At 50.5% G+C, this 26,965-nt stretch overlaps 2 protein-coding genes across 2 annotated transcripts in view; one reads left to right on the forward strand and one right to left on the reverse strand.

The window, feature by feature from the left end:
- Nucleotides 1-26,965, forward strand: part of cygb2 (cytoglobin 2) — a gene marked incomplete at both ends in the record, with an annotated part of 212,216 nt that overhangs the window by 39,127 nt on the left and 146,124 nt on the right. The window lies entirely within an intron of this gene.
- Nucleotides 21,027-22,190, reverse strand: LOC311065237 (ribonucleoside-diphosphate reductase subunit M2-like; the record flags this gene model as incomplete). The annotated part of the gene is made up of 1 exon (XM_084085467.1): nucleotides 21,027-22,190. One exon carries the CDS (start codon nucleotides 22,188-22,190, stop codon nucleotides 21,027-21,029), a length of 1,164 nt encoding a protein of 387 aa, XP_083941593.1.

Here is a 26,965-nt window from a genome sequence, read left to right on the forward strand (position 1 = left end):
CAACCCACTGCCGAACTTCTCAGAGACAAACATTCCGTCCCACATCGCCCGCAGCTTACCGCCCTGTTTGCGGCTGACGCCGAAGTGACCGCATTCACAGCACCGGCTCTCGTAGAAGCAAACACGCTGCTCCAGCACCCTCAGGTCAAAGCCTGCATTGTACATGTAGAGCAGCTCAATGTTTTGACTTGTCAGCGCCGTCAGCACCTGACAGAGTAGGTGAAACTCGCTCTCGCACTTCATGATTTTAATCCGTGCTGGGTCTTCGATGCCCACAGTGAGCGTAACCTCTGTGCTCTGAGTCAACTCTGAACCATCCACCTTGCCCTCGTTGTAGAACACCATCAGGGTCTTCCTGTGTTTGCCCTGCTCTTTGGATCTGTTGCCGCGCAGAAGCACAAGGGAGATGCACGTAATCTCGTGCTGATGACCAGCCACATCTTCGGGGAGGCTGGGGATATTCACCTTTGATGCGCCTTGCGCGTTGGCAAGCTTCCCTGTGAGCTCGCGCTCCAGCACAACTGCGAGGGCTCTGAGTGTCTCCACCTTATTTTCGGTGCATTGAGGGTATTCTAAGGCAAAACCTTGGCAACGAGTCCGAGAGTTCCTGTACGCTTCGTCAAACACGGTCTCAATGTCGAGGCACGCTGCATTAAAAAAGACATCGCGAAGCGTCGTGTCGAAGGCTAGGGCCCAGGCCTCCGAAATGTCATGATCGTAGATCAGGTCCCGGGGAAAAACCACGGTGTTTTTGGACAGCAGGTGAACTTTGGCCTCTGGTAGGAAGTAGATTCGGCCAAACATCACTCCGGAGCATAGGGCTGGTACATTGCCATCGCGGGTCATGTAGTAGCCTTTCTCACTGAAATCGCCAAAGTTAAGTGCTCCCTCCACTGTCTCCATGTATCTGTTTGCGTGTTTGACGGAAACAAGTGGGAAAACCTGAGCATTCACGGTCATCTTGATGTCATCCTGACGGACCATAATGGTTACAGGGTCAGCATTCATGTACCGCGACCATTCAGACTCTATTCGCTCCCAAGTCTCCCTGGAGGAATCGCCCAGCTCCAGATCATAGCCCACCACTGGGGAGATGTCAGTCACCCGCATGGTAATGGTACAGTGCAGTAAGTGGCTGGACCCGTGCACGACCAGGGCCCTGCACAAGAGGCTGTTCTGATGTTGGTCGTGCATGACTGACTTAATGAGCAGGCCAACTAGGCTTGGCTCACTAGCCACGTTGACAATGCGCCGCGTGGGGTACATGTCTGGGAAAAAGGACATGAAGGGAAAAGGGCCATCCATAGTGAAGTCTTTGCGTCATAAAGAGGCCCAAAAACTCTTTCTGACATATAAGGCTTTTTTATTAGTGGACAATACGCTGGGCCATATCCATTGGACAGTATTAGACTCCGCCCAAGCAAAAAAAAAAAAGAAAAAAAAAAAAGATAAAACCAATTTGAGCTTAGCCAATCTCAGGAGGGTCTTCAGGATGGTTCGACCCAATCGCTACAATGGTGAAAGACCGGTACCGAAGCCGCCCCCGCGCAAACGGTGCAGTGCTTCTTACCCACAAGTGAATGTGCCCCAACAAAGGCACGTAATGTTCCTTGCTATCAAGAAAAGCCTTCTGTACAACAACTACTTGGACATGCACTGCTTTGCGGCTCTCGGGAGCAAGGACCGCGCACTGTTTCAGCTGCTGCTGTACATCACCTACTGCTTCAAGGGCAAGGTCTTGCAGGTCACTCTGGAAAACCGCGAGGTGCGCCATCGATCGAGTCCAATCCGGGAGGACTTTGCAGAGGGCTTACTTTTCTGCTTCATCCTGGACCTGGCTGAGGAAGAATCATTTGATGAGTCCAATAACTCAAAGGACCGACAGGGCCTAGAGGACCCACAAGACCTAGAGGACCGACAGGGCCCAGAGGAAGACCTAGAGGACTCACAGGACCCAGAGGGCTCCCAGGCCCCGGTTAACTTTGACTTTATACAATGCGGCGGCGAGATTGTTGAAAAGATGGTACAAGAAGAGGCCTTCCATGCGTTCTTGAGGCTGGGCCTGGTGAAGCACAAGGTATCTTCACTCAACCACGCCATGATCAACATGCGTGATACCAAGGGTGAGATGAGGGCCATGTTTGACTGCCTGGACTATGTGTCCGATACCTTGGTTTCGAGAAACATGGAAAGGAAAAAGGTGCAGCAGCTGATGGGCTCCGCTTATATGCCTGTCTCCGCGTCGGGTCGCAGCGCGCATGCTGTCCCCTCCACGATCACGGACCTGAGCCTTGAAGGTCTACGTGAGTCCCTGTCAGCAATCATTGACCTCGACTTCGCGGGTGACGGCAAGTTGCTCTTCACCAGCCTGATCCACGCCATGTCAGCTGAAGAGTTGTTTTCTCAGGGCTACTTTGTCATGGAGCAACAGCCCTACACAACATTTCTTAACGATCTCGAACGAATGGTCACCGATTTGGGGGCCAATGGCGTGACAACTTGTGTGAATGTAGAGAAATTAATCGTGTTTGAGTACACTATGGAGTCACTGATCACCAGGGAAAGGCCCGAGGCCTTCTTGGACATTATGATTCACAAACACGTGACACTGCCCAAGGGCATGCTGACCAAGGCTATCACTGACATGGGCGAGCAGCGCAGGATGGCTTCGCTGCAAGCTATGTTCCGCAACAGAGACTGCGGCTGCTCAGGTGGTGAAACCCATGATTGCCTTGCGGCTTATGCATGCCTGTACAATACGTCAAATGTTCACCCATTCGAGATGGTGTGCCAGGAGGGGGTGTTTGAGAAGCTGTTCCCGCACTTGGCAAAGCTAAAACGCCTTGCCATGGAGATGAAGACCAAGTACAGCTTTATGGGAGGCCTCGCGTTGTTCGAGAGCATGGCTACCATGGTGTACACATGCCTAGCCGAAGGCCGTTTCAGTGCCCCCGAACACGTGGAGAATATGTACGCTCAACTCAGTTCGCTCACCGATGATTCTCGGGATGTCTCGGCTCTGTCACTGGGCAAGCGATGCCCCAGTGTGTACAAAAAGATTTGCAGGGGCTTGAGGGGCGGCACCGGGAACCACAGCTTCAATCCGCTCAAGGTCTACGATCGGGATCTGATCTACCACCTGTTTGTGGACAAGTTCAAAGTCCACCGACTGTTCCAGGCCTCCGCAACATTCAATTACGTGATCACCAACACAGCGCCGCGCTACACGATAGAGCGGTGTATGCTGTTCAACTTCACCGCACCCGGAGAGGGTAAAACATTCATAAACAAGCTTATCTGCCTCATATTCCAGCTCGTGCCCACCTGCATCGAGACCCTGTCATCGTTCACGCCGCAGTCGTTCAAATACCACAAAATGAGGAGTTCATGGACAGTCATGATTGAGGACACTCACAACACCGAAAAGAGTGCGCTAGGCGTTGACCGTGATTCGTGCAACATCCCCAATGTCTTCAAGCACCTGCTTGACGGGAGCACAGTGGAGAGCAACGTGGTGTCCCTAAACCAGGCTACGGGTACCTACGAGACAACAAGAGTTACATCGGTGCATAACTGTGGCTTTGTGTGGGCCACCAACACGCTCGCTCACACCAGCCCCGCCTGGCTGGACCGGAGCCTAGTGTTGGCCTCTGAGCACACGACCATCTCACAGCGAACACTCTCCTTCCAGGACCTCATCACGACTGTGCAGGGTGAAAAAATGGACATAATCGCAGCCACCTGCCTATTCAGACAGAACCTGGTGCAGTGCACCAACATGATCTCTCACCCGAACCTGATGCAGTTCAGCGAATCCTTTGACAAGGCCCGAACCTGCTGCATCCAGGTAATGAGGTCTAAGTTTGTTCTGCACAGTGGCAAACGGGACGCGGACAACCAACGGATGCTTGGCATCGTAAATCAGATGGTGTTCGCGGAGGCTCTGAAGCTAGCTTGCCACTTCGTCTTTGACCTGTGGGTGCCTCCTTGGACGAGGGTGCCCGATGGCAGGTCCAGGTCTGACGACGACTTCAACGAGACTCGTTTCTTTGACGAACTAGAGAGGGCACGTATGATTGCCCTAGACAAGCTCTCGTTTGGCCAGGTCTGCCTCGAGGTGGGTGCAGTCTTCAAGCTGTGTGCGGCTGCATGCCTCCCCGACGTGTTGCCTAAGGTCATCGACAATCAAGCTAACTTCTCCTGCCAGATCCTAACCTATGTGTTGAAGCAAGTACACTTGCAGAGCTGTCTCCTTGTATCCAAAACCAGGGCCGGGGACATTCAGGTGGCGGGCATCAACCAGCTTTACTTCTCCAAGGAAGAGCTACCAGCCGCGTCAGTGGCCCATGAGACACTAGCACAGTGTGCCTCGTGCTCCTTTCCGCCGCGAGTTCGCGAGGGAGACATGAGGTCGCGAACTCTGTGCTCCTATGTCAAGGAAAAGAAAAAACAGGAGGACGGGTGCAACAGGAAGATGCCATACAAGACCCAGTTTAAGATTTCCTCTGTGACCGTGAGCCTCGAAGTGGTGTACGATCTTCTTGCTGTCTACGCTCCAAAGAGTCACCGGGCGTTCTGGGACAAGGTGAGCAAGGCCATGATCGAGGCTTACAAGCGAGACGATGTGTGTGAGGTCGGCGGAGGGTTCACCAACAGGAATGCAGCCACAAGCAATGAAGGGGTTCCACCGGCCCCACCTCCCAAACTCCTTTTCACCCTGGACTTCATGGACGATCCCATTCAGAGTATGATCCTCGAAGGGACACAGGGGGTGCCAGCGCTGAAGGACATAGACTTCATGAAGCGTGGTGGTATGGAGCAGCACCACTACGAGTGCTCGGCTCCCATATACTATGGCGGGGTGATCCACAAACATTGCCCTGAAGAGACCCGCGCGCACAATGCGGACCATATCAATGAGTCTCGCGTTGGCGCTCTGGGCACCTTCCACGGTCCCAGGCTCAATGTTTGCTCACCCCAATTTTCGATGGGTGTGCCCATCGTGAACCTAAGCTCATTCTGCGAAACACGCACGGTTTACCACCAGGACACGATCACACTGACCTCAAATGAGGAGCCCCTGGATTACCACGCTCACTACAATGTTCTTGAGGAGAACTGGGAATGGAAAGATGCCGTGGCAGCGATGAACAGCATCAACCCCGATGAACCATTCACTGTGGAAAACCTGAAGGCAGACTACGCTACTACCATGGCCACGGTTAAACATGGAGACGAGCTCTCGCACAGTGAGCCTCTGACCAGGAGGATGGACAACAGTCAGGCTTCTGAGTTGCAGGCAGACAATAACCACGAAACATTCTACCCGTTTACCGCGACCTCACCCAATTCTGGGCAAGTTACTCTCAGCGGTGAGCAAATGGGTAGGAGAAGTGGCTCAAAGTATAGATCGTCTTTCACCCCACTCTCGCAGTCGCTTGCAAAGCGTGTCTGTGCGAGTTCTGCTGGTATCCAGCACCAGAAGAAGCTTAGGAAGATGCACAACCTCAGCAACTCATCTGATGACAGTAGTCCTTCATCGCCTCACATTCATTAGAATGTGATCCAGATAATATTACACAGATGGTGTTTTGTTTTTATTTTGACAATTTTTTTATTTTATGATATGTATTTTGAGGGTTCTGTTTACGACAAAAGAAAATAAACACATGGCACTTTTTTCGTATTACTTTTATTTTCACCGCTCTGCACAATTAAACAAAAATACAAAAGTTGTTTTGTTTCAACCAATATCAAACACTCAGCCACAGCCGTGATCTTACAAAGCCCGGAGATGGCAGAACCAAAAACAAAAACAAATAAAAATAAAACATGACTCTTGACTACTACCCAATCCTTGGTGCATGCTCCCTGTTCCCCGTTCATCCAGTACCCTCATTCACAGCCTCATCATGCCCTTAGCCAATACTTGCTTAGAGTGTAGAATGTGAGTGATCATGACGCTGTATTCGCAGTTGACGCAATTGTAGTAAAGCGTGTGCACGACGCTCTGAGAATTTGACTGACTACTTTCCCTGGTCGTCGTATCAAGCAGCGAGCAGGGCACAGGGACCCCGGGGACCAGCTTGCCCTCCGAGAGCGGGGTTGGATTGCATCCAACTCCGACGCTTGACATCTCGTACCAAGCTAACAAATTCATATTGCCCGGGTGGCCCATGCGCATCGATCCATCGGGTAGCTTCCCAATCACGGCGCTGGCCAAATCGAGATCGCCCTGTACGTAGGTGCATGTGAAGTAAGAGCGCTTTCGGTCTGGTGGCTCAGGTACATCTAGCAGTGAGACCTTCTCTGTCCTGAAGGTGAAATCGAAGAGCTCTGAAGTGTAGTCAATTAGTGTCGTATGAGGATCCAGCGGATTCATGGATCCATGGATCCAAGCCACAACGGACTCCTCGAGGGCGTACGAGTTATGGTCGTTGCGCCACAACACTGCCTTTAGACCGCGAATTTTGGGCACCGCTGCAATGCAGTCCTTCAGCAAGTCTCCAGCCTTCCAACGGAGGTCTACGACACACTTCTGATCGTTGCGCAGGCCCACGTCAAGGAGGTCGCAGCCTATGGGTTGCACCTTGTGCTCGATGGACCCCATGACCATAGTTTCGCCGTACAATCGGTTGCTGTACTCGGTAGGAGCCTCGATTTTCCTTTTGATTATGTACATGGCACTGCAGGGGTCTGTGCCCGGGAAGACTCTTATAGAGAGTTTGGGAGGCATGCTCTCAGCCACGCTGACTCCGCACTGTTCAAGCACTTCCAAGAGCGTTCCTATCTCAGGCTGTGGCTGACTGTACAAGTACAGCCCGGGCGGCAGCCCATCCGATTTCCTCAGCCGGACCAACACTGTCACGCCACAACCCGGAAGGTTGTGCCTCCTCAGTGTCATTGTCCATTGGTACGCTCGCGCCACGAGTAAAGATTCTCTCGCCCACAAGAGCTTGGTTAGATCATTACGGCTCGCCACTCCCTCACTCGCTATTAAAAGCGGTCTTTTCACACAACTCTGCAGTCTTTTATTCTTCCAGCCCCCCTGTCCCCGAAGGATAGCCTCAGAGTGGCCCCTCTCACACAGCTCAGCCAGTATGCTCGATATCGAGTTTATGTGAAGTTTGCAGATGTCTTCAGGGGAAAGGCAAAGCTCGCCCAGCGGCTTGCCGACTGCACCGCATATAAACACCCTGTTGCCAATCACGGGCACTGGTTCTAGGGTAAGTGCCTTGGCCAGCTTGCAACAGAGCGGCAGCTCGGGTTGCGGGAGCAGCGCGGGTTGCGAGAGCATGGCCATTTTCGATACTCCGTCCTTCACAGGCCTCGTACCTGGCGCTCTGCTCACCTTGTGTGCCGAGAAGCGCTCTAAGAAACAAGCAACTCCGCTCAACAAGTGTACTGTCCTGTACAGGAGGGTCTCGTCTATCCAGTACAAACAGCGTAGGCCGGGCAAAGCTGGTGCTTCTATCAAACGCAAAGGTAGCAGATGCCTGGTGTGCAAGGTGAGCCTGGTGAAGACTAGCAAGCAGCCGTCACGCAGGGGGGTGGTAATCAACTGCGGCTGCCTTGGTGTGCGTGTGTGTCTTGTATGCTTTTATTACCCAGCCACCGATAGCGAACCATGGTACATGCAGCAACCCCACTTAGAAGGGTGTCCCACGGTAAAATTATTCTTCTGCAGTGAGTGCGTTGTATTTAACAGAGTCATAGAGAGGATCTGCTGCCGTTGGACATGTCCTGAATGTGCCAAGACACTGAGGGGGGTCAATCGTTGCTTGGATTGCTCCAAGGCCCTCTCAGCTCAGCCCAGGGAGGTTCGAACTTTATGGAATGAGCCGAGCTTCCCACGGGCAGGATCCGACGAGGGAGGTCCCATGGCAGAAGACAACGTTGTCGGTGAGGCCAAAACTGAGGCAACGACTGAGGCTTACCGCAATGCGATAAGGGAGCGGGTGAAGGCCATGGTGAAAAGCTCAAGGCATCTGACAGCAGAGACAATTCCCATTGTGTTCCCTGAATGCCCCCGCGACCCCAAGCGCTGCACTTGCTTGCCAAACGGAGCCCGCAGCGCACTGTGTCCTGGCTGCTCACATTTACTCACTGTCATGGAACTACTGAGTGTGCATTCGGAACCACTGATGGCCTCGTTTGATGAGTGTGCCATCCCGGGTCGGGCCATTGCACGCAATGTGTACAACAAGGCCTTGTTGCAGGCCATGTTTGCAGACCCCCGGCTGCCGCCATGTGCCAACGCTGACGTGTGCAAGGGTAAACTGCTGCTCCGGCCAGACGGTCAGCAGCATGGTAAGCCCATACCTTCGCTGCTATCTCCCGAGACCTTCCGGACACTCTGTCCAGACTCCGAGGTGGTCCAAGCGTGCTCGTGCATCCTGTGCCTGCTGTTTCACCAGACATCTACCGTGGTCGCCAATGCGAACTCTGAAACCGAGAACCTGGAACCTTTGCCCAGAGAGCCGGTGTACTACTTCAACATCCAGCTGGCACCCGATATCGGCATTAGTGAACATGAAATTCAAAACTGCGGCCGGCACCTAATTCGCTTCCAGGGACATGCGTTGAGCTACAGACCGGAATTCTACTACAACTGGTACGACTTGCTCGAGATCCTCAGTGTAGATGAGAGGGGCTCGGTCGTCTTCAGCACCTCGCCACCGTAGCAGAGGAGACAACCGGCTTTGAGCTGGAGAGACACGTTCACAAGACATGTTTGTCTTTGCCTAATCTCATGCATTCTTTTGTGACGTGTTTAATTCAATAAAGCAAAGTAAACTCCTTTCTGTGTTCAGGTTTATTTTAATTTTGAGTTTATTTTTGTTTCTTACACTCTACACATTACCCATTTCTTACACGTTAGCCTTGGGTTCATCTAATAGGCCACTCCCACAGGTTATGTAAACCTTGATTCCAGAGCCACTGTCAGTTGAAGGCCATGGAATCCCAAACTACCCCCAAGCTTGGGTCTCACATGGATCATGTGTTGGAGTTCCTCAAGAGACCTAAATTGCTTCAGGAAATTATGGCTGTTGTGAAACAGTTTGCGGTGCGTAGAGCACACTCACATGACTTTAGCCTTAAATGCGATGTCTACATGACCCGCAAAGGAGATTTCCATTGGGTCACCCGGTGTGACTCAGACTGGCCTGAGCTTAACCAGGTCTTGGACTCGGAATCTATGCACATGAACGACAAAGAATTCTTTCAGCAGCTCCTGCACTTTCATGGACGCGTGGAGTCTGCCTGCATTGCCCTGAATGACCACGTGTGGTCGCTTCTTCAGGACAATGATTACACTGAAAATCGTGAAGAAGATGGTGCAAATTCTTTGTTCCAGGCTGACTACCATTTCAAAGTCACCTGGAACATCCAAAGTAAGGACCGTTCCATAAGATCAAATGTAGAATACAAGTCTACGTCCGTGCTCAGTTCTACCTTGATTGGCGTGTTTGAGCGTAGCTATGCAGAAGACAGTGAGTTATCCGTGCTCTGGCAGGCAATCGCGTTGAAGGTGCTTTGGTTGTTGAGCCGCGCTTGCTTTTACACTGAGGAAGCTTTGACCAACCAAGCCCACTCGACCTCGGCGGCGGGTGCGGCGTAACGTGAAAACGTGGGAATTGGTCAGCGCAAGTTCACGTGCTGTGTTTGTGTAATATTCATGCATTTCGTGTGACAAATCTAGAAAAAGGCTAGAAGACCTGCTGTGCAGCAAAAGGGTAAAACCTGTATGATTTTTTATGCTATTTGTATCGTAATTAATAAAAGCAAGACACGCATTTGAAAGAAGTTGTTGTGAGGTTTATTTCATTTATTTACGGTTTCATTGGCTTTCTGATACACTAAAGACGACGAAAGACAAAGGCCACAATTTGACACATGGAGCTATTTTCAATTCAATTCAATTACATTGTATTAAAAGTGTCAAATCACAACAAGTTGTCTCAAGAAACTTTACATGCAGAGCAGAGACCCGAAAGTCCCACCCGCAGTAAGCATTTTTGTGACAGTTGCAACAAAAAAAACTCTCCCTTAACTAGAAGAAACGTCAGGCAGACACCCTGGGCTCTAGGGTGTGCGATCTTCTGCCTGGACCGTGTTGGGGGGAAAGGAGAGAGAGAGAGAGAGAGAGAGAGAGAGAGAGAGAGAGAGAGAGAGAGAGAGAGAGAGAGAGAGAGAGAGAGTGAGAGTGAGAGAGAGTGAGTGAGAGAGAGATACAAGTAGCAAATATAATGGTGTAAGATAGTATATGATAATATAATATAGTACAACAATAATGTGTATGCAGTATATAATTGTATAATATAAGAATGTTAAGATAATATACAGTATAGTGTAGTGGTATAGTGTAATGTAGTCGAAATCCACGGTCGCGTTCCATGGATATGACCGGTCCACAGTCACACTCTTGATCTGCAGCTGGGGGTCAGTGTTCATCAAAACATATCAAGGTGGCTTTTTCCATTTTAATTCAATAAAGCAAAGTAAATTCCTCTCTGCGTTCAGGTTTATTTTTATTTTGAGTTTATTTTTATTTCTCCCTCGTCACACATTACCCATTTCTTACACATTAGCCTTGGGTTCACCTAATAGGTCACTCCCACAGGCTATATAAACCTTGATTCCAGAGCCACTGTCAGTAGAAGACCATGGAATCCCAAACTACCCCCGAGCCTCACGTGGATCACGTGTTGTGTGAGTACCTCAGGAGACCGGATTGCCTTCCTCGAATTTTGGCTGATATGGCAAGTTTTGCGGTGCGTAGAGCACACTCACATGACTTTAGCCTAAAATGTAATGTCTACATAAACCCCAAAGGAGTTATCCGCTGTGACATCCGGTGTGACTCAGACTGGCCTGAGCTTAACCGGGCCGTGAACCCGAAATGTATTTTCTTGCACGGCAATGCATTCTTTGAGGAGCTCCTGTACTTTCATGGACGCGTGGTGTGTGCCTTCATTGCGTTGAAGGACAAATATTACGCTGAAAATGATGAAGTCGACGGTACAAATTCAAGGCCCCATGATGAGCCTTTCATAGTCACTTGGGACATCCAAAGTAACAACCCTCGGCTAAGTTCTACCTTGAATGCCCTGTTTGCGCCTTCCGATGAAGAAGACAATGAGTTATCCGTACTCAGGCAGGCGATCGCGTTGAGGGTGCTTTGGTTGCTGAGCCGCGCTTGCTTTTACACTGATGAAGCTTTGACCAACCAAGCCCGCTCGACCTCGGCGTCGGCTGCGGCGTAACGTGGAAACGTGGGAATTGGTCAGCGCAAGTTCACGAGCTGCGTTTGTGTAATATTCATGCATTCCGTGTGACAAATCAAAAAAAAAAAAAAGAAATAAAGAAAGGCTGGAAGGCCTGCTGTGCAGCAAAAGGGTAAAACCTGTATGTTTTTTAATGCTTTTTGTATCGTAATTAATAAAAGCGAGATTTGAAAGAAGCTGTTGTGAGGTTCATTTCCTTTATTTACGTTTCATTGGCTTTTTGATACAATAAAGATGACGAAAAACAAAGGCTGCAATGTGGCCCCTGGTAAAATAAGAAAAACTACAGAAAATGGACATTGATCTAGGCACTTGTTACTCAATATCCATACACATACACATCAATTCGCCTTCACTCACTTCTGGGTACGAGAGCACACACACACACGCGCGTTTTTTGGGCTCCTTGTATCCACTGTGTGTGGCTGTCCAATATGCTGAAGGTGGGGAAGTCTGAGAGGACCTAATGCTGACGAGCGTTCATGATCTTGTCAGAGCCAGAGCGGTGCTGAAGGCGGGGGATGTGATAGCTTGAGCTTGAGTACCCCCCACTCTGGTACTGCTGATGGGATGGGCCTCGCGGGTAGTGAGCTGCGGGGCCCGCGAGCTCGGTCTCTTCCAGGTCGTTCCCAAGTATGCTTTTAATGATCATCATGGAGCCACAGAAGTGGGAAATCACAACCAAAATGTTCATGATGGCGATGGAGAACTCCATGCTGTGCCACCTGGTGAGAGAGTTGACAAGTGGCCTGTATAGGAGTTCCATGCAACCTGCCACCACAGCCATAATGAGCTCCACGTTGCCAATCGCTAGGCAGACCAACACGATCAGAGTGCTCTTGCCGTCAGTCATGCTCTTACTGAGCGCTTGCTTGGTGGCCAACTTCCACTTGCTGGCGCTGGCAAAGTAGCTGGATATGATGCATACGACGAGCGAGGCGCAGCCAAGCACAACCAAGCATATGCCGCTTCTGATGTAGGCCTGTCCGTAGGCAGCGTCCTCGCCTGCACCGTCTTCCATATCCTGGGTGCATCGAGCGCGCTGGAACCTGAGCGTGTTGCCGTGGGCGTTATCGAGCAGGTACAGGACGTTGTTCGGCAGGACCAAGAAGCATACTACTAGAGTCCTGATGATTTCGAGAGTAGCGGCTAAGTTGCCCTTGTACTTGCTCGCGCTCTGCAGCGCCGCGACTGTACTCTCTTTTAAAGCCGGGATGGCGCCAAAGAGGTCTTTGTACATGCTCATGGTTGGTATGCTCGTGGCAAAAGACACACTAATACTGTGGTAATGCGCATACGGCAGAGATATGGGTTCCCACACATTTAATACAAGGGTCCTTGCAGACCCTGCGATAGAGTTCACCTGGAAGTATATCGATACTGATAATAATAAATCAGATTTATATAGCGTTTTTGTCATTACTCAAAGTCACCTAAAGAACAATAGAAGGAAGGAGAAGTCGCGAAGGCTGCAATTGTACGCAAGGTCTATTGGGGACGACGAAGACCCCAATTCCAATGAGTGGTATGAAGTTCACGGAATTACAAAAGATCTTAAGGAGATATACAAGCGACGAACCAAGCATGAAAACATGATCAGCTTGAACATATTCTACTCGGTGATCAATGACCTAAGCACACAACCGGACAGCAGGCTGCAATGGTTGCCCAACCACATGAAAAGCTTCTTCAACGTCAAGAAGAAAAAGGCACAGATTTTCCAACACGAGCTACTGGTCCGCTGGCAGGCCTCCGCACTTACGTCAATCTGTGCAGAGCGAGTGTGGAACATGCTTGGCCTTTCGAAGGATGTGGGTAATGCGGTTGATCAGGACTGTAAGGACGTGTTCAATGGTAAGAAAACAGAGCTACAGGTCTGCTACGTGGCCAGGCTGATCCTCACACAGCTGACCGCGCTCAAGGTGAATCGGTATGAGGGGGGTGTGAAAGTGGCCAGCGTTCCCAAACCGGACATTCGGGAACCCAACCATCTACATAGTGCGCCTCGCACTTACCACAACAAGTGTTCGAAGGGCTGCAAGGGTATCCAGGAACACTGGGGTTCCAGCACCGAGGTAGACCTGGTTGGCTACGACACCGTCACGAATAAGACGGTGCTGTTTTAGGTCAAGACCAGGAACAGCGACGTGCTTGATGAGGAGACACTGGCCCACTACAACTGCCAGCTGTGGCTCACTTGGATGATGTTCTCGCTCACCTACCCAAAAGTCGCAGAGGATACGCTCGGTTACCTGGTCATTGTCAGGCCCGGAGCCAGCCACGTGACTGTACTCAACTGCTACCGACCCACCATCACCAGGACCCTACGTGAAAAGTACCCCTGGATCACCTGCTTCTGCCCCCAGGTTTTCCGGTGCCTAACTCCCAACTGTGTCAACAAGAGGGTTATGCGCAGAGGCCGCTGGCCTAAGACCACTGACAGCAGTGACTTAAGCTACAGAAACCATATGTTCAATATGTACCGCCAGAGTCTGAGCGTGCAAGACGACACTGCCGTTAGGCTACAACTGCCAGCTGCGGCTCACGTGGATGAAGCTCTCGCTGACCCACCCCAGCGATCCCGAGCACACAAACGCATATTTGGTCAAAGTCAAGCCCGGCTCCAGCAACGCGAGCATGCTCGGCTGCTACCAGCACTTAACCGACGTGTTGAGCTACTTCGTCTTCATGACCTACAAGACGTTGCCCCAGGGAAAGAACAGGGTGCACGCAAATCAATCGCTGGAGGAGGACGAGGACAAGGTCGACGAGGAGGACGACGACGATTACGAGGAGGAGGAAGAGGAGGATATCAGAGCATAGGAAAACAGAGGAGAAAGATATGACGAGGAGGAGGATACCAGAGCATAGGAAAACAGAGGAGAAAGATGTCCAGACAGCAGAGGAAGCTAAATATACAGTAGTTATCCAGATAAGTCATAGGATTATCTGTACGTTTTAGAAATCAAAGGTGCAGTTTTTGTAAAACAGGCACATTTTCGTTTGGATGTTTTATTTTTTTATTAGTATTGTGATGGGACAGATCTTGACCAATAAATCACAGCAAACTGTGTTGTTTTGTTCAGGTTTCCATTGGTTAATTCCTACTTCATATCATGGTCACATTTATCCAAAGCCTATATGGGCTTTTTACAATCGCGGATATTAACACATGATTTATAGGATCCAACAAGACATCTATGATACTGGGGACAACCCTTCTTCTCTCTCATAGGCCTCCAGATCAAACACAATCTTGCCTTCGCTCTGGACTTTGAACCCGTACTTAGGCCCAGGCTCAGGACATTTGAACAACCAGTGCCTCAGGACAAACTTAGTAGTGAGGATGGCCACCCTGCACGTCAGAGCGGACCAACAGTTCTGCCTTCTACCGGTGAGCTGAGCCAGTTGGGTACACATATCCGAGCATAGTGCAGACGGGGGGAACTCCTCACCCAGCAGAACTTCCCTGTGACAGTCACACCAGGCTGTAAAGGTGTCTACGTGCCCAAGAGCTGCTGTGGTCAGGGCCTTGACGCCCAGTCCGCGTGGGGTCTTGTTGAAGTCGGTGCCACAAAGGGCCATGAATATCAGCCCACGGCAGCGATCTTCATAATCAATATCGCACCTGACACGCCAATAGAAGTATTTTCCCGATTTCGACAGTCTGAGGAACCTGGCATAGCTGTCGACAGGCACTACACCCGCAGCGTAATTCTTGGCAAGGCGCATGGCCTGCTTGGTCAGCTTTTCACTCTCAGTGAACAACCTGGAGCAAGCCTGGCCCGGGTTGGCACTTCCTCCCAGTTCGACGAGAAGACTTCGGACCGTATCGGGGTCGTTGGAGACCATCACGTGGCGGTAAAGTGAGCCGCGGATTCCACATCTCAGCAGAAAGCCGAGGACTTCGACTTTCGACTCGCCCAGGGCCTGCTCCCAACTTAGGTGACGCGCGCGGACGTCGGGCAGCAGGGTATCTAGGTTTTCGTCTCTGACATCAATGAGGTCCTGGAGCGCAGGAGCTTGAGGTTCGCGTTCTACCCATCTCCTGGTTCGTTTCCTCTGCCTGACAGGTTGATGATGGCTCGTGTGTATCAGATCTGGGAACCTGGACTGGTGCATGTCGAGGTTCGGGTGATAGGTCAGGTTATCAAGTCTAACCAAGATGCCTGAACTACCATGAGCAGTGAGCACCGCGAGCATGTCTGAGTCGCTGGTACACAGCACCTTCAGGCCATCGCCCGGCAGCTTGCGTGCCAGCTCCATCATCAGTGTGTCGGCCTCTACGGTAGAGCATTCCTTGCAGGCCCTCAGTAGGACCTCTGCGGAGCTCTCGGTGCTTTGTCCGGCCACTACGTACACACCTTTGTACCCCTCTGGCCTGTTCGTTGGCAAAGAGCAAGTGCCGCTGACCTCAATCAGCGGAACCTCAACCTGCTCCGATGACTCTGCATAGGCAACAGCCCCTTCGACGAGGAACACCCGGACTCCCCTGGTCCAGAGCATGGAGACTGCGCGCGACTCAATGGCCACTAAATATTTTTTGCAGAAGTCGATGTGGGATTTGGAAAACGCTGCCTTCCTGGCATCTGCAACATAGGGCTTTTGGAGTCCCGGTCCGTCCTTGACTAGAATAATGTTGGATGGTCTGGCCTCTGCTGCGTAGATGTCCGCGAGCCTGCAGGCCATGTTCTGAATGGATACGTCGCGTTCGCCCTCCACCAGATCCTCGCCCTTGATCTTGTGGATCACTACGAGGTGGTCAATCAGCAGCCATTCAATCGTAGCTGGCTCCTCCACCAGCTCCAGTGTACTGAGCATCGGGTTAGCCAGTATGGCATGTAGAGCAGCGTGCCTCAGTCCCATGGCAGACCTCTTGGATTCCAGTGAGACAGACGGGGCCGCTACGCAAGGTATTTATGTGTTTCGCGCACCACTCCCACTCAAGTTCTTCATCTTCCATTAATCTTGGATCAAGGGCTCTAGGGACCGGGTACACGAGATGGCGGGAATCTCACTAGCCAACATGGTGAAGCGGCCTCGTGTGGTGGCGTGCAACACACCACCCCAAGGTAATATGGAGCACCGGTTGGACGTGGTTAACGAGAAACTAAACCTATACCACGGTCACCAGATCACCCCGACCCTGTCTTCCGGCATCCCATTTAAGGCTGTCAAATCAGACCTTATCCCAGCAGACTCACAGAGAGTGCTGGCCATCGGCGACGTCTGTGCCGAGTTTGTTGAGATCCAGAGCGATCACGAGGTTTTCACTCGCATCGCCGCGGCGTACAATAATTACGTAGTTAAGGGTGCCTCGGCAGCAACTTTGAAGGTGGTCAACGGTTTCACCGGCAGCAAGGATATTATCAAGGTGGCTTTAACCCTGGATGACCTCGCGAAGGGTTGGAATGGTAGCATGGGACGCTACCACGCCCTGGTTGAGGCTGAGCTGGCGAGGAACAAGGGCACCAATAGACCCGACAGCGAACAGTTCAGACTGAACCTCTACTCCACCATCCTCCAGCGGCTTACGAAGCACGTGCCTGCCAAACCGGAGGACATATGGAATGTGGTCCACGCCTTGGTCGACAGCCCCAAGCTGGTCAAGAACTTTGTGCACGTCATCGGCTCCTTGGCATGGGTGTGGAACCAGGACAAATGTGTCACTGGCAAAGTGACTAACCCCAGGCTCCCAAACAAGCCGGCTACAAACAGATTGCAAATTTACCTTGTCGCGAGACCCTGGGAGAGCAGTAGGGTTATCGAAGATGCGTTGGGTAAGGCTTCAGGAGTAAAGCTCACTCTAGTCTACGCAGCCACCGAGCTCGAGCTGCTCGAGCAGCTCGACATCTGCAAATCTGCAACGCACTTCTTGCTCGTGGGCACTGAGACCGCGGGCGAATTTGAGATTAGCCCCTCAACAAACTGGCACGTTCATAGGCCCGCAATCCACGAAGCACTTGCGAACGATCTCGCGAACTGGACAGCAAACAAAGAATACTCGTTTCTGGCCGGCGATACCACCAACTCTGCCCGGGAGCTGTGTAACCGAAACTGAGCGAGGCTGAAAGGAACAAACTAGACTGACAAAACTGAGAGACAGGTCATTATGCTTAAGAGGGGCCTGCTTCGGAGGAAACTGACTGACCGTGAGCTGCTGTCTATAGCCGTCTCAGGTGACGAAAACATGACGCTGAACATTCACCCGCTCTATCTACCACCAGAGGTGTGCTGGATTAACAAGACTTACCTGTGGCTGAGAAACATCAAGGCTGTGTTGGCTGACGTCCGCGACACGCTTTCACATTGCGTAGTCATATTTACCGTGCTGGCGCACATGACCAGGCTCATGGCAGGCCCAAATCTCGGACCCCTCGAAGCCTGCTGGTCCATGGCCGTGTGTATAGCCTTTCTGATTGGTATCAGCGCGTCTGTGAACATCGCCGAGGTCGGCACCACCGTGATCCCTGTTTCTCCCCTTGGGTCTGTGCCACGGACTCACAGAGCCTTACTGTTGACAAGCCTCGGCGCCAGTTACATATTGACTGTATTGCATGGTGAGCGAGAGCCCGAGACCAGCGCCCTATTGTGCTGGACCACGTTTGCCTTCGCCTGGATCAACGTATTCGGCCTGCTGCGGATGTTCGGTTAGCAACGTGCAGCGGCTGCCGCAACTGTCTGCACTTACATTCCCATGCTGCCCGAAGGGTACCGGGCGTACCTGATTCTACCGGTATGCCTGTGCCTGCTGTTCTCCCTGATGTCGGGCGGATCGCACTGGCTCGCCGGTTACAAGATCCTTTTCCTAGGAGCCGGCGTGAAATCGCTGTTTGAATTTGCTCGAACTGAGCTCGAAAGCCTGCTGGATGAGATACGAGGGCTGCAGTACGTAACCCTGCTGACCACAGACAACACCTACGAGCTGGCGGCGCTCGCTGAGGAACGTGAGCGGAAGAGGTCGCTCTCTGCTAGACTTTATACAGTGGCACCCTTGTCCAACCTCCGGGAAAGGAAGGACGTATTAGGCACCTATGGCTCACATGGCGCAGATTCTGTGTTCTGGCTGACCTTTGTCTTCGCCCTGCTCCTGCTCAATACGGCTCATGCGATTGTCGTGCCAATGTCAGAGACAACCCCTTTGCTATTTGGCGCCCCCGCTTATGTTATTTACTGGACCGTGATCAGGATCAGCTCTGTGTACTTTGGCGAGGGTTGAACGCACCATGGATCTGAGTGGACAGCTGGATGCGTGCATGTCGGTCTTCATTGTACTCCTTGTGGTTGTTAACACAGTCACCTGGTTTGCCAGACTCTACTCACACACCAGCATCGTGCTAATCAACTGAGATGGAAGGTGAGTCACTTGAATTGTTCAAGAACAGGCGGCTAAACTTACTCGAGGGCAAGAAGCAAGAGTGCTTCGCGGAGCATTACCTCCTGAGTAGGCGGCTGGACTTACTCGACAGCAAACCGGCTAAATGGTGGCAAAAGCTCGACCTGGGATATGGACGCGTCATGACAACCACTTCGATCTATGAATCTTCTGGACCCTCTGAACCTTCCAACTCTGGATGTTCTACGAGCTCTTCAACAGCTTCGACGCCTGTAGCCGAAGGCAAAGGCACGAGAACTTCAGCCTCTGACCTGAGACCGGTTTACAGATTACCGCAACACGAGACTCGGTTGGTCAAGCAGAACACTTTCTTCAAAGACTCTGTGAATCTAGAGACCCCCCTCTGCAGAGTGTATAAGAGAAAGATAAATAAAGAGTTTGTTGATCCAAATAGTTCAAGTGGATTTCAAAGTCTATAGAGTTTACTTCCTGCAGTGGTGTGTGTCATGTATCTGTGCAGACAATAAATAAAGAGAAAAAATGACCTTCTTGTCTTTTCTTTTTTAACATTTTATTTGTATGTATTTTATTAATACCCCCCCCCCCCCATTAGACAGAAAGACAGGGCAAAATACATATGATTATGATTACAACAGATGTGACAAAGGGTACACAAAGTACACAAGACCGTTAAGTCAAAGTGGCAGGACATGGGTTGGTTCAATCACAGCACTGACCACCTGCTGCCCAGCAATACACCTGTGAACCGGTCTCCAGTGGGAATAAGACATTCATTGGATCGTGTGGCGCTTTTCAGCACTTGGCCATGGGCGAAGCCCTGCAAGCCTTCCAGCATCTTTAAAACAGAGACGGTTATCTTTGTGATGAAGCTCTTGGCATTTGCGTCATTGAGTACCATTGCGAGCCTATGCGGGCTGTTCCCATTGTTCTGGTTTATCTGCTCGGCTGCCGCTGACTTGACAGAACCGTCTATGACCATGTGCCCACCACCTGTAGCAATGAGGTCCAGCACCATGTACAGGGCCTCTGGTGTGTATGGCGAAAGCACCTTTGTCACATCAAAATCGGGGTCACACACACGCCGTATCAGGTCTTCCACGGGACCTCCCTCGCCCGAAACCTTCTTTGTAGCGAGAAAACCTCCCCACACTTCCTCGTTGACTGTTTCGCTGTAAGCACTCGCAAACCTTCTTTTTCTCACCACGTCCTGCTGGGCCTTGACGTCATCTGAGTCGGGCAGCTGCACAACAAAGTAGTCTCCCATCTTCAAAGTATCGTGGCCCGTGTTGATGAGGTCCAGGTCATGCATGCGTGGCAGTGCAAGCACTGGCATACTGTACATGGATGTGGCGACGATGCTCACCGCCACACTCTTGTAGCCCTTGAGCTCCTCTTGTGTCTGGCAGTGAAGAGTGGGCAGGTAGCCATCTGCGCCAATGGTGAAGTAAAACAGGCCACTGGGGAGCCCCACACGGTTCGGCGCCAGCTTGTAGCACTTGAACGGGTACAGACCCTTCGAACCGGTAGTGACTCGGTTGAGGTACGTCCTGACAGGTTTCAATGATCTGGTGCTGCTCATGTTTTTAGGTGGGTTGACGGTCTTGTGCCAAGATTCTTAGTCAGTAGAGAACAGGAACCGATGTCCCAACTCTTCGACACAACGCAGGGGTGCCAGTGGATGGTTGTGCGTCACCAGCATTGAGGTTGCGGCCATCACTGAGCTCCAACACACGATAGATTCGTAAGTATGCAACTGTAACATCCGGTGTGTGAGTTTAAAAATACCTGCATTGTCCACTGATCCGAATTCACGGGAGAACCATGGGCACCATACAGTCAACACGTAATCCATGAGTTCGTGTCGCTGGTCTGCCAAGGGCGGCTCTACCTCGAGCGAGCGGGGCAACAGCTTGCCCAGACGGTGGGGCTCGTGGAAGGGTTTGGACGATGCTAAGCACAGCAGTTCGTCCAACCTTAGCTCGTGCCACTTCATATCCCTCACACCGTGTCTGTCTCGGATCTGAGAGCACCCCTCACCAGGGGCGTAGAAAAGTGTGTGTGTGTGTGTGTGTGTGTGTGTGTGTGTGTGTGTGTGTGTGTGTGTGTGTGTGTGTGTGTGTGTGTGTGTGTGTGGACGAAATGTATATAGGGCTGAAGTGGTTACTGTATGTTTTGTAATAACAATAAAAATCTACAGAGTAACCACTGTAAGTCAACGTAACATGAAGCTGTCTTTTATTTGAAAACAAGGTACATTTACAGGTTACTCTCGACCACCTCTTCCACTATGCATCTAATAATAGTGTAGAGGAAGAAGCTCCAGAATTATCGCTATTGAACAGTCTTTCAAGTGTCCGAATATGTCTGTGTCCACAGGACTCTTAGAAGTCGGCATCCAGTCTGAAAGTGGTGTCTACGTTACCGAACATGACTCCCATCCTCTGGTACTCTCCGACTCGTTTCTCAAAGAAGTTGGTCTTTCCCTCCAGTGAGATGTTCTCCATAAAGTCAAAGGGGTTTTCCACTTTGTAGAGCTTGTCAAAGCCCAGTTCCAGCATCAGCCTGTCTGCCACAAACTCAATGTACTGCTTCATCATGTCACAATTCATACCGATCAGTTTCACTGGCAGTGCCTCGGTCAGGAACTCCTCCTCAATAGCCACCGCTTTCTTGATGATCTGTGTGACCCTCTCCTTTGAAGGCTTGTTCACCAGGTGTTTGAACATCAGACACGCAAAGTCGCAGTGCAGACCCTCGTCCCTGCTGATGAGCTCGTTAGAGAAGGTGAGACCGGGCATCAACCCCCTCTTCTTCAGCCAGAAAATGGCAGCGAAGGAACCAGAAAAGAAGATCCCTTCTACAGCAGCGAAAGCCACCATGCGCTCTCCGAAAGCAGCGTCCTTGTTCCCGATCCAGTTGAGCGCCCAGTCTGCCTTCTTCTTTACACACTCTAGTGTCTCGATGGCGTTGAACAGATAATATCTCTCCTTCGGGTCTTTGATGTACGTGTCGATGAGCAAGCTGTACATCTCGGAGTGGATGTTCTCCATGGCGATCTGGAAACCATAAAAACACCTGGCCTCTGTCACCTGTACCTCCTGGGCAAAATGCTCCACCAGGTTCTCGTTGACGATGCCGTCACTAGCTGCGAAGAAGGCCAGGACGTGAGAGATGAAGTATCTCTCCTCGTCCTTCAGGGACTCCCAGTGCTGCCCGTCCTTGGACAGGTCAACCTCCTCAACTGTCCAGAACGAGGCCTCAGCCTTCTTGTACATCTGCCAGATGTCATGGTACTGGATGGGGAAGATGACAAAGCGTCTGGGGTTCTCTTTAAGTAGAGGCTCGTCTTCCGTGGACTTCTCCGCTGCTTTGGGCTTGACCTCGGTTTTGTCGAAGATTTTGCACGCGGCTTTGGACGCGAGGATTCGGGTGGAGTTCAGCTTCGCAGTCTCACATTGAATTATGACTGGATCAGTTAACACGTCCGAAGAGATGGCACAGTACAGAAACTGCTCTTTAGAAGGGATCGTGCCACCAGAGGCCATGTTTCTGTCTTGGTCAACTCTCACTAGATTTTGAGAGGGGAAACCCACAGCTGCAATGTAATATAGGCAGAGTGCCAATCTTGGAACCTCCCCCCTCCAGTGGTCTTATTTCCTTGAGCTAAATGCACTAAGGCAGTAGTAAACCCACAGCAGTTTGCTTTTGCACAATCGTGGAGCAAAAGAGGGAGAGAAGATTAAAACAGTGGCACAATTGATTTCCGGCAATCCAGTTCAAATCTGCTTTCTTTTTCAACTCTCTGGTTCGCCCCAGGACTATTCATGTACAGTGGCCTTGACTATGGAAGTCGTACCGAGCAGCACAATGGATTTCAGCATCCACGACGTGCTTATAAGCGAAAAAACGACCGCCTGCGAGCCCAACAGACCCATGTTTCATAATGTCCTTCTGAAGCATCTGGTGGGCATTAATGGCATAAGCCCTTTGTTCATGGTTGACAGACTCGAGCTGAAAGCCTACGCTGAGGGTGACCACAGAGAGGTGCCTGTCAAGTTCACCCTAATGGACTCCAAGGCCCGCCGAGTGCTCACCAGTGAGCCCTCCGAACACCCCGCAGAGTGGGTGCCCAGCACCGAGGCGCGTGTGCTCCCGACGCCCACCTCCGGGACAAATGAGCACCCGTTCAAACGACTCTACTCCCTGGATGAGGAGGACAACAGGGTGAGCCTGATCAACGCATTCCGATTTGTCATGTCCAAAGCAGATTACATTGAGGCTAAAGCTCGTGCTGCCCTGTCCATGACGGAGGGGCTACGGAATCACATATTCAACTTTGAGTGCGCGTGCTGTCAAGAGCATGCATCCTACGTCCTCGAGGATCGGGGGCTGTGGTTAAAACGGTGCCCAGGTCAAGGGCTTGGTGAGCTTCTCGGCTTCCCTAGGTCGGTTTGCTGTACTCCCGGCAAAGGGGTGATGTTAAAAAAAGATAACCTTGCCGTGCAGGGCCTGGTGGACCTGTTGCATCTACCTGCAACTTCGGTGCCGTACCAGCCGCAGGTCAGGACCGAGCACAACCACTTGCTCGTGTGCCGTCGCGATGCAAAGTACCTGACCGACCTATACCGATGCGTTGGGGCGTATGCCGAAAACTTGTCCATTGTCACTGATGCTAATGCCGTCGTAAAGCTCATGTTCGAAAGCCCAGCAAAGATCGGGCTGTTGCAGGGCAAGATGTCTATGAACTTGATCTACGGCGAATCCCTGGCACTCATACATGACACCCTGCTCCTTGAGGAGGAAAAACTCTTGCAGGTCGAGGGCAAGAAGGACGAGGACTTCAAGGCTGACAAGCTCAGGCTACCCCTTCAGGTGCGCGAGGACGTGATACTGAGGCGTAGGATCATGAATTTTTCCCCAGAATCAGACATGACACTAGAGGAATTTGCTGCCTACATCTATGCTGACTAGTGGGGCCGATATCAAAATTTGACGATTTACAACTCTGGAACATACAAGGCTACATTATGCGTGTGCTTCTTTTAAGTATAGGGGGAGGGAGATTTACCCCCCGCCCCCCCCCCCACCCAAGCAAAAAAAGAGGCTATATAAACGTTAACGGTGACTGTAAAAGGACCTACTTGGTGCTGAAACAAAGCCTGGTCATTCGAAGTGATTCTGGTCAGTGTGCCACTTGAGAAGTTTTTGCTTTTGAGTAGGACCTCATTCATATATGTAAGTTATGTACACTTGGGTTTATTTCAAGATTTCCCTGGTACTATGGAGCAGCTGCTGCATCACACATGCAATAGGAAAACACACTGTATCGGGGTCCTTCTACCCCGTGCTGGCAAAAGTGGGAGACGATGTAACACTTCCTTGTCAAATTGACATTGACACACCTGTTAAAGCCGAAGAGATGTCAGTGGACTGGACCAGACCTGGCTATCAGCGAAAGCATGTGTATATCCTGCGAGATGGACGTGTGCTTACAAATGGTCTGAATACATTGTACAAAGACCGGACAGCCGTCTCTGCTGAGCATTTGTCTCGAGGTAACCTGTCAATGAAGCTGTCCAGCGTGCGGTTTTATGACGAAGGAGAGTACGAGTGTTACGTTCCTAACCTGAACAGCTCTGTGATAATACAGCTGTATGTCGCCAGAGTGTCTAGGCCAGTGATCTCTTCGATTGAAGGTGGCAAATATTTGAAATGTCATTCAGGGTGCTGGTATCCCCAAGCCCCCGGAATTGCTTGGCGGTACCCTGCGGGACCCTTTGAACCTGTCGTCTCCCCTGTCCGCGAGCGTGTGCCACAAGCAAGAGACGCCAGATCTAAACACTGCTATGTCTCCCAATGGAAGATGGAGGTGATCAAAGAGGGCAGGGGGGAGGTGAGCTGCATTGTTTCCCTACCACTCTTCAATTACACTCTTGAGACAAGCGTTTTCATCCTGGAACGTGGTGGAACAACCGGGGAGAAGGTAACGACGAGCGGTTCCCCGCCATACCTCAACTACACTCTTGAGACAAGCACTGTCGTCCCGGAAGGTGGTGAAAAAAACGGAGAGACTGGAACTACGAGCGGTCCCCCGCCACACCTCAACTACACTCTTGAGACAAGCACTCTCACACCGGAAGGTGGTGAAAAAAACGGAGAGACTGGAACTACGAGCGGTCCCCCGCCACACCTCAACTACACTCTTGAGACAAGCACTGTCATCCTGGAAGGTGGTGAAAGAAACGGAGAGAATGGAACTACGACCTTCGCAGCGCTTACACAATCGGGCTTGATTGCTGTTGCTCTTTGGATTGCATTATTACTGGGGTTTCTCTACTGGAAGAAGATAAAGCGAACCGAACAAGAGCAGAGATTTCTGCGCTGCAGAACAGATAGCGCACTGGACAAGATCGACCTTTCTGCCCAGCATGGGACAATTGCGTAATTTCTCTGTGTGATGTGATAATTGAAGTAAATACAAATAAACAACATTCACTCTAAGCCATAGCGTGTTTTTCTTTTTGACCTTAGTGTCAAGGGACCAAACCTGAGTCAGGCACCATAGAACACTATGGCCATTCTGACATGTAACAACACGCTGTGACACACACACGCATCTCCTTCAAATCAGGCTGTTGTTTCTTGCTTGAATCTATATGGGCTAATACAACTTTCAAATTTAAATACACTAGGAATACCTTTTGGGAAAAATCTATACCGTATATCGTAGGTACAAAACACAAGAGAGCATTGGAGAATATCGGGTATAGTCAAATAATGTTTTTATTTTGATCAGCCATAGTTAAACTGTTAGAGGACAGTCCCCAGTCACTGTAGGGTGTTTTCAAAGCTTATAGAGACAAATCCACAGAATGCTGTTAGGAAGACAAAATGATTGTGAAGGCGCCTCCCCTGCCAGCGAGGAGCTGGCCCCCACCTGGAGGACGTTTCTCTCCTATATAACATTGCAGCTCTGGGGTTTCCCTCTCAAACTCTAATGAGAGTTCACCAAGGCTGACAAAATGGCCTCTTGCGGCACGATCCCTTCTAAAGAGCAATTTCTGTGCCCTATCTGTTTGGACGTGTTTACTGCTCCAGTCACAATTCCATGTGGGCACAATTACTGTAAAACCTGTATCACACATTACTGGGACACTGCGACCTTGTGTATGTGTCCAATGTGTAGAGCAACCTATCCAGACATACCACAAGTATCTGTCAATACTTGTATTTCTGAGCTGGTTAATCACTTCAGGAAAGACTGGGACCGGAAAGACATCAAGGGAAAACTTGAGATCAAAGGCTCAACAGACCTCACCAAGAAAAACAAAGAGCTTCTTGGAAAAATGTCCTCTCTCTCCCTCACACTTGCAAACTCTCACATGGATGTCTACACGGGAGGTGATGAATTCCTCATAGGGGGAAATGGAAATGGAACTTGGGTCTTCAAAGGGATAAGAGATGATGGAACTAAAGTTGCAGTGAAGAAAATGTGTCTAGGAGACTATGAGGTGCTGGAGAAAGAGACAGACCTTTTACGTCTTACAGAGCTGGATGATCCTTCCATTGTACGATATCTGGACTTTAAAAAGGACCGGAACTTTGGATACATTGTTCTTCAGTTGTGTGAATACTCACTGGAAGAGTACATCAAGTTAGGCATTGAGTTTCCTGGAGGCCATCTTCCTGAAAAGGCAGTTGCGCAACAAGTTCTCACTGGCTTAAAGATGCTCCACCATCAGAATCCTCCAATCGTCCACGGCAATATCAAACCCGAGAATGTATTTATTGGTAAGCTACAGAAGAAAAAATAAATAAAACAAGCACCTAATGCATTTTAAGTATTTAAAACTTTTAAAATAATTTATCTATCAATTTTACCCCGCAGATGTTACAAGGAAGGTCAGATTGGCAGATTTTGGAATACGCAAACCAGACAACAGAGGACAAACAGAACATAAAGCCCGTAAGGGAGCAAGATCATCATGCTGGATGGCGAAAGAGACCCTCATCTTGACGGAACTTCCTGTATTTACAGAAAGTGATGGTACAAGAATTGCTGACATCCAGGTTTGTTCTTATTCACTATGCGAATAATTGAATCAATTAAAGCAACACGTACTGTCACTAATGTTCATGTTCATTCTAAAGGTGGCTGGGATGTTGTTGTATTACCTCCTGTCTGGAGGACACCATCCATTTGGCAAACATCCTCGGTGTGAAGGCAACATTCTGGATGCTAAGTACAACCTGGCCCATGTTCAGGATGTGCTTGCCAAGGATCTCATCGAGAGGATGATCAATGAAGACCCAAAGAAAA

Source organism: Gymnoscopelus microlampas (assembly GCF_963454915.1).
Source record: "Gymnoscopelus microlampas genome assembly, chromosome: 2".
Taxonomy (NCBI): domain Eukaryota; kingdom Metazoa; phylum Chordata; class Actinopteri; order Myctophiformes; family Myctophidae; genus Gymnoscopelus; species Gymnoscopelus microlampas.